A 16,976-nucleotide genomic window follows, 5' to 3' on the forward strand; every position below is an offset into this window, starting at 1 on the left:
GAGTCAGGTGGCCTTCAATCAAAGAGAAAATGCCTGCTTGGGTGATGCTAGCGACATATCTACTTGAGCACCTTCCTGTGAATGTCCCAGAAGGCATAGATTAGGTTACAGGAGCAGGACTGACCGAGCCCTGGAAAGCCCAGAACCACAGCATATCCCGAGTTGGATGGGACCCACAAGGATCATCGAGTCCAACCCTGGGCTACACACAGCACCGCCCCAGACTCTGTCTGAGCGCACTGTCTAAAGCTCCTTGGACTCCAGCACTGGGGCTGTGCCCACTGCCCTGGGCAGGCTGTTCCATGCCCACCACCTGACACAGCTCCATGCAGTTCCCTCAGGTCCCAATAAATCAGCAGCAGCTCCAACACTCGCACGCTTTCCAGCATTTGACATATTACCTTCAATTCATTCCGTATGTTACTTTATGCACAGGTTCCTGCTTTTATGGGGTTTGCTCTACAGTTTTCATACCAACACAAACGACTCGCATCTGCTTCGGTAGTTAATTTATTCACTAATGTCTTCTGCAAGAGAAAGCTCAGCTGCTGCAAGACTTAGCAGCGTGGAAGAGCAGCGGGTCAGGTAGGTGAGCGGGGACAGCTGGGCAAGAAAAAACTCTTTCCCAGCACCGAACGATGCTTGATTTCTCTTGGCAACGTGTGGGCACTCCGCTTGGGTCTGCGCTGTATGGGGCCGGCAGGGAGCAGCCCCGGGGCAGGGCTGACGGTGCACCAGCAGCCTCCCCGCTCCGTGTCGATGATTATGATTTTATTTTCTAAGTGCTCTTGACAGCTCTGGAGACTCGCATCTTCTCATCCAAACGCAGTAATTAAATTCCACCTACCTGAATTCCCCCTGCTGTTTCAATTGGATAAATTAATCTTCCCATCATGTCTGAACCTCCTGTGCATGCTGTTAAACACCGGTCCACCCTTCCCCCCCCTCCCCCCCCGGGCCGGACCGGGATGAGGAGCGCGGCTCCGGCGGGGTCCAACTCGGCAGCGCTGCCGGGAGCGGCCCGGTGTGCGGGCGGGGGGCACCGCGGTGACCGCTCCCCACGCAGGGCGGGCCGGGAGCCCCTTCCTGGGGCGAGCAGCTTCGGCTCCAGCACCCCTCCCTCCCCACGGCGGTGCTGGTGCCGCCTCTCCCTCCTCCTCCCCTTTCCTCCCCTCCCCTCCTCCTTCTCCTCCTTCTCCCTTCCCTGCAGCGCGCTCACAGCCTGGGACTCGCATCGCCGGCTCCGAAGCGGGCGGTCGACACCCCTCTTCCCTCCCTTTGCCCCCTTTTGCCTTTTTCTGCCCCCCCCACCCCATCCCCCGCAGCCATGAGGCGCCCGACCCGCCGCCTGGCGCTGTCTGTGCTGGGGGTGCTCTGGATCGCCGCTCTCCTCCTCCTCTTCTTCGGGGCGAGGAGGAAGTCGGAGGCGGAGGGACCCGAGAGCCAAACGCCGGAGGTAAGGGGGCACCGGGCGCTGCGGGGATACCCCCGTCCCTTTCGAGCTGCGTGGAAAGTTTAGCTCCGTGCCCGCGGTCGGGGTCTCTCCTCCGGCGGGGAACTGATGCTCTGAGCAGGCGGAGATCCCCGCTGTGCCGCTGTCGAACCCGACTTCGCTGCCGGGACGGGGCACATCGGCTGCCCCGACGGGGCACCTCCGGGCACCGCGCCGAGCGGGAGCGTCCCCCGGGATGGGCAGCGCCGCGTCCGCCTGGGAGCCGAGCATCGACCGCTTCGGCGGTACTTGTGGTTGTTTTGCGATTGCTGCTGTTGTTTCCGTTTGTTATCGTTGTTTCTGTTTGCACCGGGTGCGATCTGCGTTCGGAAGGCGAGCGGCAGCGCCCGCGTCTCAGCATCTCGGCGCTCTCACGTTGCCGTGTCGCGGTGCGCACCTCCAGGCGCAGCGACGGCGCAAGAGAAAGGCACGGGGCATCGAACCCAACGCGAAGAGGGAAAGCGAGGAGCTCCGCTGCCAGAGCGGCGAGGGAGGCAGGGAGGCTGCAGGGCTCCCGGGGCGCTGCTTTGATGGCCGCGAGTTGGCCGGGCAGGGCGCGGGGCTAACTTTGGAAAGCAGCTGGATCGGCTCCCGCTCTTGGAGACACTGCCGTACATCTCGGGGAAGTGAACGGGGTTAGTCTGGGTGAGAGAACTGAGGGTCTGCTGAGGTGGGTGTTTATTGCAGCAGGGCTTCGAGCCCCCCAGCATCCCACCAGCAGCAGCTGCGCGCTGCCCGCGTCCTCACCATTTCTCCTACGCGTGTCATCTCTGAAGCTGTGAACTGATGGCTTTATTGGGGGGGGGGGGGGGGGGGGGGGGGAAGAAAAATCTGAGCTCATAAAGCTTAGTTTGATTTCTATTCATGTGAAGGAGTGATTGGTTTCTCGTGGTTCTCTGGAAATAAAAGTGATGGAGTGGGTTTTTCAGGCTTTCAAAGATCTTTGCCCCGGCGGAGGGGAATGAATCTGTGCACATTTGGGCTGAAAAAGAAAAAATAGTTACATGTAGGTGCATTTATTTATTTAAGCAGGGAAAGGTAATAAGTCACTGGACTGGAAAGCTCCCTTCACCGTAACCGTGCTTTTATGTAAATAGGTTTCTGTTGGAAAAAAAAAATGCTCTTAAAAACCTGAAAAATAAGAGCTGCCCTGAAGAGCTGCTGCCTTCTCCTTCACGTGAGCCCGGCTTCTGGCTCAGCCCCAGCCCTGGCCGTGCCACTGCTCTGTGGTGCAGCACGGTGGGGCTCCTGGCGGGACCCGCTCCTGTTTGCTTCTCCCCAGTACTATCCAGGCCAGCCCGGTCCCATCATCCAGCAGAGCAAACTTCCAGCCCTCAGGTTGCGAAGCTGCAAGCGCCAAGTTGCCGTAACTCCGGTAATTTGACTGCTAGAATTGCCTCTCCTTCATTTCCTCTGAATTTTCCATCAAAACCGTCGAGTCCCCTTGAGATTGATAGAGCACAGATTTTCATTTTTGTCATGCATTACATTTTTGGCTTTGGGAGCCGCTTTGGAGTGGTGTGAGTGATGTGCTGCTGGCTGCGGGGACGCAGCGCTGCCTCGGTTAACCCCTTGGAGCTGAGGCTCAATCTGAGGCCGGGACAGCAGCAGCCAGAGCTGCTCCTCCGTCTCCTTTCCCAGTGCAGCCCGTCCTGCAGCTGTGTGACCACCATACACCACCCCGATGTGGGTTTAACCTTTGCTCCCTCCTCGTTAGGCTCACATCCAGCGCCACGCGCTCCATTTAGGACCGCGGATCTTCTTGTTGCAGAGAAGCTGTTCGTAGGACAAATTCTTCCTGTTCTTGTAGTGCTGTTATCTGTCTCCCCACCCCCAGTGGTGTGCTGGCTGGATGCACTGGAATACACAGAAGTTAACTGGGCTTGGTTGTCCTCCAGGCTCTCATTGAGACCTGAGCTCTCTTGCAAAATGGGTCTGCAGGGAAGTGGGAACGTGTGGCCCATGCTCACCCAGACCCTTTGTTCTGCTTTGCTTTGGAAAGGGAGGGAAAAAAAAAGAGAGAGAGAGAAAATAATTAAAAAAAAAAAAGACAGAAATTAATAATTTAATTGCATTAAGAAATAATGAGAGGAGCTGATACATGGGATTAATTACAAGGAAATTCCCAAACTGATACGTGCACGTGGAGCAGTAACATTTCACCCACGTGCCAGCTCCTGCCAGTGGCTGAGCAGGGCTGGAGCAGCCCTGGGGGTGCAGGTGGCAGCTGGGGGTGCAGGTGCAGCCCCTCGGTCAACTCACCTCCTCTGCAGGGGGAATCTGCTCGGCTTTGCATCAGAGCCCTGCCACCCTCGGGGGCCTCAGGTCCAGGGCTGGAGGGGTAGAGGGATGTATTCAATGTTGGGTTTGGGATTTTAATATTTGGGGCTTGGGGTTGTTGGTTTTTTTTTTCATTGTCTCACGCACGCTGGCTTGGTTGCTCCATCTGATGGATAGCTGAAGCACAGCTGAGAGCTTAAAGCAGGTCATTCGTGGGCTGGGTTGTTGCAGAAAGGCTATGGACGAAAAGTTTCTTCTATTGAACAGGTGACCGAACGGGATACATGTGGCTCACCTCTATGTTTGCAGTGCAGCAGCTCCTTCCTGACTCTTCTCAAATGCAGCAGGGGGATGGCTCCCAGGGCAGGAGGGCTGCACCCCCACCGTCTGCTCCAAGTGCTCAGGGTGCTCTACGCCCCTTAGGATTTGGCCTCCAGGCAAAAGGACGCTTGCGTTTGCATGCTTTGCAGCAGCCTGCATTTCCTTCTGCATCATTGCCATCGAGAAAGATTCAGCACCTGGAGCTCAGCTGACAGTCTCCAGATACAAAATCCCTTTCAGTTTTATAGCAGCGGAGCCACTTAGCAGATTAAAATAACTGTATGCTGCAAAAATTCGTATCTTAACCATTAAGGGATTGCAGTGCCAAATGTGTCGCGAGGAAGAAGGTGGAACAGAAGCTCACGCTCAGTGGGCTCAGGTGGTGGTTTGTGTAAGTCCAGAGAGGGGCAGAAGAGGAAAGTTGTGCTGTCTGGGCATGAGGATGCTCTGAAGTGTAAAGGAACAATAAATGATAACTGATTTTTTTTTTTTCCTGGCAATGGAAACCATGTTAATTCTTCAGCTGTCTGTAAGAGTTGGGCGCTGCTGGCTTGACCACATGGCTGGTTGAAAGCATTGGGAAGCCTGAAGGGCTCAGAGCAGTGTTTTCCTCATAAACCACCAGAAATGGGGGGAGGGTAATCAGGGCCCGGGGACTGCTGTGACAGGGTGTGCATCTTCTGCTCTTCCCAGGCACCTCTTTGGTTCCAAGTGTGTCGTGCAGTCCTCTCTGCAGGTAAGCGGAGCTAAGCCTGCTGGGCAGGGGTTATAGGTAGCAATGTGGAGTCCATGGGCATGGCCATGGGAGGTTTGCGTTTCTCCTCGAGCTCAGTAGTTAAAGTCTAGGGCAGAGTACAGCAGGGCTGCTGTACTGAGCTGCTTTTGCAGGCATACAAAAGGAGGAGCACCGTTCTGGGAGCGCCAGAGTTGCAGATAGCACAGGGAAATCAACAGGATGGAGTTGCCCCACTTGTTGAGGGACGCAGAGGGCTGAGGTTGGCGTGCTTGAGCAGTGCTGGAGCAGCCAGCACACGAGTCGCTGGGCCCTGCTCTTCTCCATCGTTTTAGCTCGCTCTTAAAACACCCCAGCCTTCCCCGTGGGCTTGTGTGGAGCTGCACATAGGAGTTCTGCGGATGATATTGGAGCTGGCATCAGGCAGCCCACGGGATGCCGGCGTGGTGCTTCTGCATGACTGGGTGTGAGCTCCGCTATCGTTGCCAGTGGAAAAGCAAGTCTGGGGGAAGCCACAGAGAAGCAAAAGCAACGCAACGCAACTGTGAGGAACGCTGCCGTAGCCAGCTGCCTGCACCAGGGCAGCCCAGCAAATGAAGCCCATTACAAGGATGTGTCTGGGGAGAAAGCAAAAGTCAGATCTGGTTAAGAGAGATGTTTGCGTGAAGTAGTAATTATGTGTAGCGTGACAACAAAGGGTGCGCTGGATTGACTGTTAATTGGAGCAGCTCTGGCACTGGCTGTTTGCTTCTTGCTGCCTTCCTCCTGTTTAAAGGAAGGTGTGAGGGCCAGATGACTGTCACACGGCTTTGCTCTCAATCCACTCTCTTGTGTAATATAAAAGCTGTGTTCTCCCCTTTCTCTCACAGTGAAAGGCTCGGATTTTGCCAGTGACACTTAGCGCGGTTGCTTACTAAGCTGCAATTAAATTGATTTCCCACCCTCCTTGCCTCTGATGTCTCAGCAGGAGTCGTTGCTGTAGGAAGCGTGAGCCAAGGAGATCGTCAGGCCTGTCCCTAAATTAGCACTGCTCTGCTCCCTGTGTGCATTCCCAGACGAGCCACATGGCTGTGCCACCCTGTCCCTGACCCCCAGCCACCCCTCCCCTGACACAGCTCCATGCCGTCCCCTCAGGCCCTGTCGCTGTCACACAGAGCAGAGCTCAGAGCTGCCCTCCGCTCCCTGTATTGAGCTGCAGCCGCCGTGAGGCCTCCCCTTCTCCATCTCCATCACCCTCCTTTGGACTCCGTAGCAGAGCGGCTGAGGGCTTTAAGCCTTTACTTAGTTTTCTGTTGGTGATGCCAGCGGTAAACCCGATTGGGAAGTGATACGAGGAGAGCAGGGCTTACGTGCTGCGAAACAAATGGACTCTGAAATCACCTTCTATTCTCTAAATATTGTTTGCAAAGCGAAGGAAATAGAGACAGATGATGATTATTCGTTGAAACTGCTGAAGGTATACGTCCAAAGGATGTCATTTGGCCCGACCGAGGAGAGCAAGGCTGCTTTGTCCCGGCTTTCTGAATGGCTCTGTCTGCATTTAGGCACACATCATTTCCTCCTCAAGGACCACTGCTGGCATCAGGCAGTTACAAACACACCTCGGAGCACATTACTGAGGTGCACGGCTTGCAAGTAAGAGGAAGGCACGTTCAGCAGGGCAGGCGTTGACTGCAGCCCCCTCGTGCTCAGGGTGATTTGTACAGACCTTCTCATTTTTGCACGTGTAGTTTTCCTTAATTGTGATTAGGTACAAGGGAGAAAGTACTGGGATTAAAGGTAAGAGTGTGCTCGTGGCCTGTGCCAGTCCTTGTTAGTAAAACATTGTTTTGTTGTTTGCTTTTTTAGGCATTTTCCCCTCTGAGTCAGGGCACTCTAGTCTGCCTGGCTGGTCACTTGGGGTGCTTTGGGATGACAGGTGCTGTGTGCTTGTGGAGTACATGGAACACAAGACAACGTGGTTTAGTTTCTCCTATGGAAAAAGCAAAGACACATTTTCCTTTTACGCTCTCCTGCATGGTGGTGGGTAAGGAGTGGGGATGAGCTGCCGTGTTTGCAATGCCCACTGTGTTTTTCTCTTGTTTTTCTCTTTACCTCTCCCTGCTGACCCTGGATCCCATTACTGAGGGACAGCATTATTCACTTCCATGCAGGCTGCTCGATGCTCCATAAGCAGTAATAATTGCACTTGCGCAGCTTCCTGGGTAAATAAGGGCACGCATCCCCTTTGCAGAGGTGGTACATGGAGAGTTTGGACACAACTTGAAGCCGTAGGACAGTCAAGCCTACAAACAGCCTGAAATCAGCAGACACCTCACAGGTCTGGCCTTGTGCGTTGCGTGTTTGTGCAGAATAGGGCTTAAAGCTTCTCGCTTTGCCATGTTTGCTGATATTCCTGGGGCAAAACTCAAATATCTCAGCTCGATGGAGCGACTTTCGCTGCCCAATGTGCAGTTCCTGCCCCAAGGCTTGGAGAAGGACTGATATCTCACTCAGAAAGCTCACCGGGGTTTCCTGTCAGGAGCAAACCAACTCATTCCTTCCCTTGTTTTGCACACCTGCTCCAGCGGCCCCCTGGCCTTTTGAGCTGTGTGTGTAGGCTGTGGTTGTTGCCCCGGGGCAGTAGGCTGTACAGCAGCACACGTGGGTTCAGCACAGGGGTCTGTCCCTGCGTTAGCTGGAAATGAACTAATCCAAGTGCAATGTACGTCATTTAATCTCACTCACGCCTGCGTGGGCACACTTAGTTGAGAGAAAAGATTATTCTGCTTCAATTAGTGTTATATCAATATCAGCTAAGTAATTAAAGGTGTGAGCAAGATGCCAGCGATTCATTCCCTTTCTCTACAGCACAGGCTTTACTGAGGCTATGGTGGGGATGAGACCTGGGCAAGCCAAAATGTGTGTGAGCCGTCTCACAGCTGAGTATTAGGAAACATTTCTTCTCTGAAAGAGCAGCGATGCGGTGGCACAGCTGTCCAGGGAAGTGATGGAGTCACCATCTCTGGAGGTGTTCAAGAGCCGCGGAGATGTGGCACTGAGGGATGTGGTCAGTGGGGATGGGTTGGACACGGACACGATGGTCTTAGTGGTCTTTTCCAACCTTAACGACTCTGTAATTCTCTGTCGTTCCCGTCTTGGAAGGGCTGGTAACCTTTGCTGGATCAGGAAAGATAAAGCAGAGCAGATCTCATTTTCCTCCCCATTTCCAGAAGCTCTCCTTTGAAGCTTCCCATCTGTGGGAAATTTTTCGGGACGGTATTCATCCAACGAAAAAGTGAAAAGGTTAAAGAAGAAAGGTTAGTTATGGATTTATTTTTTTTTTCTTTGAAAACAGGCTAACATTTAAACTGAGAAGCACAGTATTTTTCTTCTTCTTCTTTTCTTCTTTCAGAAGCATTTATATTTATACAGCGCCCAGAAATGTCGTCCCCCCCCACCACCCCAAATCCTTTTTGTGCGTGTCACAGGTGCAGGGATGTGGAAATGAATCTGTTGAAGGTTTCAGCATTTCCACGCTCATTTTCTCCTCACTGGGGCTGATTCTGGATGCTGCATTAGGGAACCCTGTGAAGCTTTATCACCTGGTGGCCAGGGTTAGTGCCCGCGGTCGTGCTGCCTGCCTGTGCTCTTGCATGGGAGCCACAGCGAGATTACAAGGGCTGTTAAGTGCCTGTAATATTCATGCTGTTAGAGAGACCATTTGCTCCTGCGGGCTCTGCTGTCTGCTGCTGTTTGCAGAAGTATTACACTGATGATTAAATTGCCAATGCTACACTGCATAGCATGGGAAGCCCCTCCAGCCAGGAGATTTAAAGGCAGCATTAAATCTCTCTCCTTTGCCCATCTCCTTTTTTCCTGGGTATCTCAAGTGACAGAGTTTGTTTTCAGGAAACAAAATATGCAGGGAGAGGGTTCAGAGCCATGACAAGGTAGGAGACAAGCCCCTTGCAGACAGGTTAAGAGCATGTTTGCTGTGAAGAAAAGGAGCTGGAGATGGGGTCAGGTTAACAAACCTATGGTGCTGCTGCACGCAGCGTCTCCTCCTCTTTTCAGATGACAAGGACACTTGGAGGGGCTCTGAGGACATGCCAGAGAGAGCAAAGTTGATAAAAGGAAGCTGCACGTAATTCTTTTGGTGCTTGGGGTCAGGCCTAGATTGCATCTGCTGCAAATCAGCGTGCTGAGCCGGAGATATGTGGTAGAGCAGTATGTGGGGTGCGATGGCTTGATAAAGCTTTTTGGGTTGAAGCAGCAGTAGGCTATCATAAAAGTGCCCCAGTCCAGCCCAGATTACGTGGGGAGGTGCTGCTCCCCTTTTGCTCCCTGCAAGCAAGCTCTGCTTGGTGTTGACTTTGGGGAGCATCCTCTCCCTGCTGTGCGCGCCCCACTGAAGTCTGACACCTCCACAAATGCCTTGTTTCCCTGGCTTTCCTACAAGGGTCTGGATGAAATAGATGAAATAAGCCCTGATGAGGTGATCACTGAGGAACCTCTTGGTTAATCACTCCTGTCAGGTTTGGTTAGAGAGAGCGGTGTGGGGAAACGCCTGGCTGGGTGCTGGTGGGAGGTTCCCCGAGTTCAGAGCTGCTCACGCTGCGGTGCTGCTTGTTGGGGGACTGAGAGAGCAGTGGGTGCTTACAGTGATGGTCCCAGTGAGGACCCAGGTTTTAGGAGAGAAGGCAAATGAGTGGCAAAAAAAAAAAGTCTCATGGCAAAGAAGGATCTCTCAGCAAACACCGGGAGAAGGCATCGGTTGCAAGGAATTTGCTTGTAGCCAAGTGGGGCAGTGGGCATCTAGAGTCAGGGGTGAGCAGCAGTGTCACTGCAAGTGTCTCTGGGCCCTTGGCAGCACAACTTGATGGACAGCTGATGGAGGATAGGACCAAATTCCATCCTGTGAATCAGGCACCACAAGGAGTGCCCCTGAAGACGTACCACATCTCCCTGGGTCTGCCTGAGCAGGAGCTGCCTGGAGACCTCCAGCTGCCAGAGGCGAAGGAGATCGCCACAGATGTGCAAAGGGCACAGCTGTGCTGTTTTTCTCTCTGTCCCAGTTTCTGGCCTGGATCACTGTGAGCCCCATGGGAATTTATTCCCGGTAGCGATGTTGCTGTGTGGAGAAGAGGGGACCCCAAAGCTGAGCTTTGCGCTGCTCAAGAGCCTGAGCTCTCTGGGAAGGGAGAATCAAATCCGGTTGGTTTCAGTGACAGTGAATGGCACTGCAACTCAATTTCCAGCCAATATCTGGATGAAAAGGTGGGCGTTAAATATCCTCTTACCCGTTGCTGTTCAGACACACGGCCTACCTGTGTTTGAGCAGAATACAACCGCACAGAGCAGAATTGCTGAGTACATCCCCTTCCAGCTATTGGGTTAATAAAATCATTAGGAGCCAGGATAGCAGAAGATGGCATTCTGACATCTCAACAGCCTGTTAAATAGAGCTGATCATTTTCGTACAAAGCTTTCATAAAAGCAAGAAAACAAAAAAACAACCAGCCCACCCCAAATGCTGCCTCGCAGCTGGGATTTTGTGCTCCCCAAAGCAATTCCTGGCCAGGTGGAGGATGGAGCATCTTCTCCCACCTACTGCCACAGGGCTGGGGTGCAGAGGCCCTTCGCTCGTTATGTTTGTGCAGAGGCAGCAGCTGACAGCCAGCTGCTCTCATGAATAGCTCAGTCTCAGTGGGCAGCGCGTGGCTCACCTTCCAGTGTCATTACCGGCCTCACTCAGATTGTGACGAATGGAAGTATGCTACTACTGCTGCTTCCATTTTTACTCCTCTCCATCTAAGCTTTCCTTTGCGTTCCGCTCCGTTTTGGCAGTGAAGCTGCTTTGATTTTCACTGATAGGCAGTTGCACTTTTCAATCTCGACTCCCGCAACATGGTGTCGTTACATTTGTTTTTGTAGCGTGTGGGGACGCTGTGATTAAAAACAAAACAGAGCCATGCTCACTGAAACAAGGAATAAGAATGACGGGTTAAGGCTTCTGCTAGTATTAAGGGCCAATATATGTGCAAATTTGGTGCTTGAGATTGGACGGAGCTGATGTGCCTTGGGGAGCAGAGGGGCATCCTATGGCTTCTGGGGCTTTATCAGCTGACGTGTTGGTGTCTGCCTGGGAGGGGGGAATCCGTGATGCTTTATGAGACTTTTTAGAACAGGCAAAACAATATGAAATCTCACAGTGTCTGGAAACGTGCCTTTGTCTTTCGGGAATTTCCCACTGACTTTTTGCATTGAAGCTTCAGTGGAAAGCATGGGCTCAATCCTGCTAAGAGCTATGTTGCTTTTCCCCCAGCTCAATAGACTGTCTCTAACCACTCAGTGCTCTGCTTGGGGATCACTAAAATCCTCCAGAATCAGCCGCTGGTGTTTTTGGTTTGCCCTTACTGCCTTGTGTGATTTAGGAGCCCAGGAGCTGCATGTGGGGTGGGTGAATGCAACTTGTAGTGGCAGGACCTGACCCGTGGCAGTAACATCATGGCCGTGACATCTGTAGCCTAAATTTCCGCCTGTCTCAAAGTCGTTAAGTAGAGTTGGAGGTGGGATCACTCCTTTCTTGCTGAGGTTTGTGCACGCTGTGGATGCAGCCTGTGTTCTACTGGGGATGCTCAGGCTGTGAGCATCAGTCCTCCCCACCTCATTCCTTTGTAATCATGGGAGGTAAGCCAAAAGAAGCTGTGTTTCAAGGGAGGTAAAGGAACATTCCAAACCAACAACCATAGCAAACATTCAGAGCAATTTATGGCATCGCTATTTGTTTGCCAGGCTAACAAGCAGCATGTGGAGAAAAACATCAGGCTGTGCGTGGGATAATTTTCCCCTCCTATTTCTACAGTCAGTCCTTCATTAAATAACTAGAGCCAGCGTAAAGGCTCCAAGACTCAGCTCGCAGCAGTGCTGGGGTAGCTCCCTGTGCCGGCCCCACTCCTTGCTGCAGAGGAACATGGCCGGGGAGCAAGGAGAAGCTTTGCCATCTGCTACCCCTGCTTCGGGGCTTACAGCAACGTGGCGGCTCCCGTGTAAGGCTGCAACGAGAGCTGTGCTCAGAGCAGGGCTAAAATCCCTTTTCTTTTGCACATCGATTACTTTATTTCTATATTTAATGTATTTGCTCTTCATGAGTCAACTGACTTTTTCTGTAATATTTTTTTTTTTGCTCAAATATTAATTTGCACCGGCAAAGGGAATGATGTAAAATGAGCCTTGCAGAGCCCTCCATAAATGTCCTGGTTGCCTTCTTCATGCTTCCAACCCCCACAACTCTATGATTCTCCTGCTGCTGCTGGAATGCTTGCTCACCTGTGATGTCCCTCGCGCTTTCACTGCTGCCTCTGGTTCAGCCAGCTCTTCAAAACCTGGTAGCAAAGCATGAAGAGGAATTTAATTCCCTCTATTCACCACTGCCACTTGTGTCTCAGGAGATAAGGGGGTGGTGGTGTGTCCTGGCGGTGGAGCCCATCCCAGTCTGTGGGGTTTGGCCAGCTGTTCTCCAGCTGTGCTTCCCATCTTCATGGGGGTGCTGGGCAGAGGGTGAGAGCTGAGGCAGAGGCAGCTGGCTGCAGTTCAGGTGTGCTGCTGGAGGTGGCATTTCCCCAGCGCCACGCTGGGCTTTGTTTTTCCCTTCTCAATTTGGAGGAACGTATTGTCCCGATGTGCCTTGTTCCCGCTGCGTTGGTTCACTTCAGCACCTTGCAGTAGAATTTTAGGATAACGAGGATTTTGCTGAAAGCCTGCTTCTCTGCTTGCAGTCAGGAGGCAGAGGATAGGGTCGGTGAGGAGAAATGCATGCTGAACCCTCTCTCGCTGCTGAGCCTTCGAGCTCTTTGCAAATATAATTTTCACATGACTCTGAGCGAGCGTTATTGCTCCCGCTTTCGAGCAGACACAGAGGTTGCTGGCAGACCAGGAGAAGGAAGGCTCCACAATACAGATGTTTGACGGCTCCCAGCTGAGCTGGCACAATCCACCGTCACAGTTTTCATTCCTGTCGAGATGTTATTCCTTCCACTGCAAAAAGAGGGATGCACTCAAAACGCTCAGCTGTACTCGGCGGATCTGCATTACAGCTCTCTCTCTGTGTGGGAGGCAAAGTCTTGGTTTGTGCAGCAGGCTATTTTTGGTGCCTCACCCCAGACATCTGTGTCGGGGTGGGCAGGAACATCTGCTGCAGGCTGCGGTGGGACTCCCACAGCCACCTGTGTGCCCACTCGGTGTTTCAGCTCAGGTGCTGCCCTTCCAGCATGCAGCGTGTAGGGCTGGGATGAGGGCAAGGCTGGAGGCTAGCTCCCATGTCAGCCAAGCAGTAACTGCCCATCAAAGCTACATTTTCTTGACCGATGACTACAAAAGTCCTGTGTTCCTTATTGTGGAGGATTGTGTGTCTGTGAGGGAGAGTCAGTGCCAGACTGGGGATATTTGTTTCAATAATAACAACCAAGCTCAGTGTCTGCTTGCTGGTTTCTGTCCAGATCCCCATGCTTTTTGGAGGTGTTAGGAGTCTGCTGCACCACGTAGCTCAGCAGTAGGCTTATTTTTTGGTTTTGAGTGGGTTTTTTTTTGTTGTTGTTGTTGTTGTGTTTTTTTTTTGGCTTCTAGATATGTGCAGAACTATTGATCTCATTCAGATGTTGCCAGCATGCTTAAAAAAGGAGGAAGGCTAGAAGATGCTCTGGACTTTGTGTCAGGGAATGGGCAAAGCAAGGGATGTTCTGGTGCTGGAGCAGAGCTGGAGAGTGCTGGTGAAGGGACAAGGCAAAGGCTGGGAGCAGGGGACTGAGCAAAGCAGGCAATTCTGCTGGCCTCCAGCTTGGTGTGCATCTATTGCACCCATGCTCATGTTCCTGCTTCATTTTTCTGGAAGGAAAATATTTCTCAGTCTTGTCACTCTAGGCAAGGAGGTGTTTTTTGCAGTGCTAGGAGGGAGCCTTTGCTCCAGAAGAAGCTGTGATTTTCCCAGCACCATCTCCTTCCTCCCCGCAGGGATGATTTTACAGTTGTAGAGGAGGCTGTAAGGCAGCCAAACCTCTTTGGGTCACCCCCTGCCACTGCTGAGCTCGGCTCCATCCCTTGGCATCCCTGCAATGCCCAGCCCTGGAGCCAGCGGAGGCAGTCTGGCAAAATGCTTTGTGTATTTCTTTCATGAAATACCTTGCTGTCAGGTTATTTATTATTGTATTTATTACCTGTGTTTTTTTTTTTCTTCTCTTTGCCTCCTTCTCTAAGGAAGGCAGGATGGCTTGTGCGTGTCATAAAGCAGCACTTGAAGGACTTCCACCTTTCACTGCAGAAATTGTCTATATCAGGTGCAGGTTCTGGCAGATGCTTTTGACTGGCCTCAGGGTGCACTTTTGGGGCAAATCTGCCCTAAAATGTTTCTCGGGCATCAATACAAGCTTCGGTCCCTGCTGCCAGCCCCATGTCATCCTTGGACTGTCCCTGCTGCATGGAGCTGGTGTGTCTGAGGTTCTCCCTTTGCAGCCCTTGGCACCCTTCCTTCCCTGCAGTCCTTTCTGACCAGGCTTATTTATTTTCTAGCTCACAACACCTCGCTATGATGCATTCCTCACTAGCCAGGGTATTTTTTACCCTATTACTGAGCCGAGATGGAGGAAGGTTAGCCTGACACACATGCTCTAAATTATGCCTCTGTATCTCTGGCACTGTCACTCACGTTACTGCCAGCTCCAGGATCTTGCAAACACTCTGGCAGCAGGTACCCAAGAATCAAAGGTTTAGATCAGTTCTTGCTGTCACAAATGTTTTATATCCAATTCCTCCTCGAGGAGAGTTGCAGGGAGGATGGGCTGCTGGTGATGGTATGAGTGTCCTGCAGCATGGTGGCAGTGATCTGAGCTCCATCTGCTTCTGCTTGCATGTCAAGGATTGGCACTGTACCCAACATAGGTTACAGAAACACTTGCTTCTGTGCAAAATGTCTGTGGTTAATCCCAAGAAAGGGTTTTCCAAAGATGAGAACGGGGCAGAGGCTGGGAATTGCTCAGCAGGACGGTAGGAGTTAGCAGTAGGGACAGGGAAACTGAGGCACAGCTGGGGAAAGTTTGGGGCTTATCCAGAGCTGGGAATTGAGTGCAGGAGCTTCGACTGACAAGCATTTCTTGCTGAGCAATAGCTCAGGTGGAGGTGGTTGTGCTTTGGGTACCCACCTGGTAAAGCTCTGCTCCTCAAAAGCAATTAGCTGACAGGGACACAGAACTTTCTGTCAGCTTCCTGAGAACAGTGAAAGCAATGCATGTAAGTGCCTCGTGCATTTGCAATTATTTTATTTTGCTTGAATATCTCTTCTCTAATCTCTTCTTTCCCTCCCCATCCTGTCAGAATAAAACCAGGTAAAATAGAGGCTAAGCTTTCCCTCCCTTGCAGGCACTTTCCCTTATCTGGCAACAATGCTTCACGTGTGGCTGCCACCAATAACCCCTCGTTGCTGTGTGGTTTGGAAGGGGAAAGATAGCAGCATTAGTGTCTAAAGCTGTGTGAAGATCGCCATGGAAGCAATTACCGGATGGATTACCACTGCCTTTGCTGCTGTGAAGAGGCCACACTGGGTCACAGATGCCAAGCGTGTGAGCAGCAAGATCCCTTCCCCAAGCAGTCATGGGGGCTCTTGATAGGGCTCATTTTAGAGCGGGATAGTGACTGCTAGCTTCTTTGCCCTCCCTTCCCTGCTCTGACCTTTGGCTTTTATGCAGAAAGAAGAGCAAAGCTCATCTGGAGAGTGAGTGCAGCTGTGGGCTCCTTAATACTAAATCATCTGCCATTCTTGCTGAAGCATGGGAAGACTGCTTTGACCTTCATGCTGGGAAGCAGCTCCCATATGCCCTGAAATGGCTCGCAAGAAAAACAAACGTCGTCTGCCTCTGCAGCATCTCCTTTTTGCTACCCTACTTACTGCCCATGGGTCTGCACTGTTCCCAAATGCCTTTGACTTCTGATGATGCCAAGACTGAATCTGGCTGGCACAGGGTGGGGGGCGAGGGTGGATGCTACCTTTCTTTCTTGCCCAATTAAAGCACTGTGTAATTGCTGCTGACCTTTGGAGGACCACCCTAAGTCTTTCCTGCCTTCTGTCCCCCTACTATGTAATATAATATCTGGCTTTCCCTCTCCTGCCTTGGACAGGGTGCTGTATGCATCATCCAGATGCCCTGGGCTGTGGGAGGACAGGTAGGTGTATCAGATCCTTGGCAGCAGTGACAGGTATCCCAAATCTCATCCTCGGTTGCTATATTGAGCTGGTCTTGTGTGTGTCAGTAGGGATGCCTGGATGCTATGCCCTCTTTGAGGAGGGACAGAGGTCCATTCAAGGCAGATCACGTTGGAAAAAACTTCTCAAGTCAATGGCAGATTTCTGTGCTGAAATCAGACCTGTCTGCGGTGAGATGTTGTTTGGATGAGTGTCTGCAGCAGCTGGCTGTGATGCAGGGTTGCTGTGGGGTGAGATGGGGGACCATGGGATTTCAGCAGACCCCTGCCACAGCAGGGCAAGATAGAGATACTGAGACAGCCTTGGGCAGCACACAGCTGCTACATGCAGTGTTGCTGAAGGCAGCTCACTGATCTGCAGCGTTTTGCAGCACAGTGGTGATGTGAGTCCTTTGCAGAACATTTTCAAACCTGTGGCAGAGAGAGGGATGAAAGCTGGACCAGGGCTGCAGGGTGATTTAGCAGGCAGGGTGCAAACAGCCTCTCCTAACAGCAGTGCTGCCCCCCAGCATCCCACAGTGATTTCTGTCTGAGCTGAGGGAGGACCTGCCCCAAGTTCATTTGTCCTAATTGCTGCTGGCAGACCCATTGGTAAGGGTTTGCAGGTGCCAGCAGGCAGGGGGTGACAAGCACTGACCCAGCTCATCCTTTCTGGGTGGGTTGTGGCAGTGCCTGGAACTGCTCTGTTCTGGAGGATGTGGTGTTATTAAAATTAAGGGGAAAAAAAAAAATCAGCTTAGTGATGGGAACAGCACCAACCACAAGAGCTTGGAGAGCACAAACCCCACCGGGAGAGGGATGGGATGAAATAGGGCTGCAGACATGAGGCTCAGGGAAAAGCTTATTGAGAAAATCTCTGCCCAAGCACACGTAGTTTAGAATGAGCAATTGAGCCAAGCAGACCTGAGGGGTCTTGGG

At 52.1% G+C, this 16,976-nt stretch overlaps 1 protein-coding gene across 6 annotated transcripts in view; it reads left to right on the forward strand.

The window, feature by feature from the left end:
* The first annotated feature begins 359 nt into the window (after positions 1–359).
* GALNT14 (polypeptide N-acetylgalactosaminyltransferase 14) overlaps positions 360–16,976 on the forward strand; it is a 66,202-nt gene continuing 49,585 nt past the window's right edge. For 5 of the 6 annotated variants that reach the window (XR_005858637.2, XR_005858638.2, XM_004940178.5 and 2 more), the window contains exon 1: positions 1,181–1,456. Coding sequence is in view for 4 of the 6 variants with exons in the window: in XM_004940178.5 (XP_004940235.1) it covers positions 1,328–1,456 (129 nt within the window). In the remaining 2 variants the exon portion in view is untranslated. Of the gene's footprint in view, positions 586–1,180; positions 1,457–16,976 lie in introns of those variants that run through there. The other variant, XM_015278134.3, reaches the window with a different exon arrangement.

This window comes from Gallus gallus, chromosome 3, assembly GCF_016699485.2.
Source record: "Gallus gallus isolate bGalGal1 chromosome 3, bGalGal1.mat.broiler.GRCg7b, whole genome shotgun sequence".
NCBI classification, from domain to species: domain Eukaryota; kingdom Metazoa; phylum Chordata; class Aves; order Galliformes; family Phasianidae; genus Gallus; species Gallus gallus.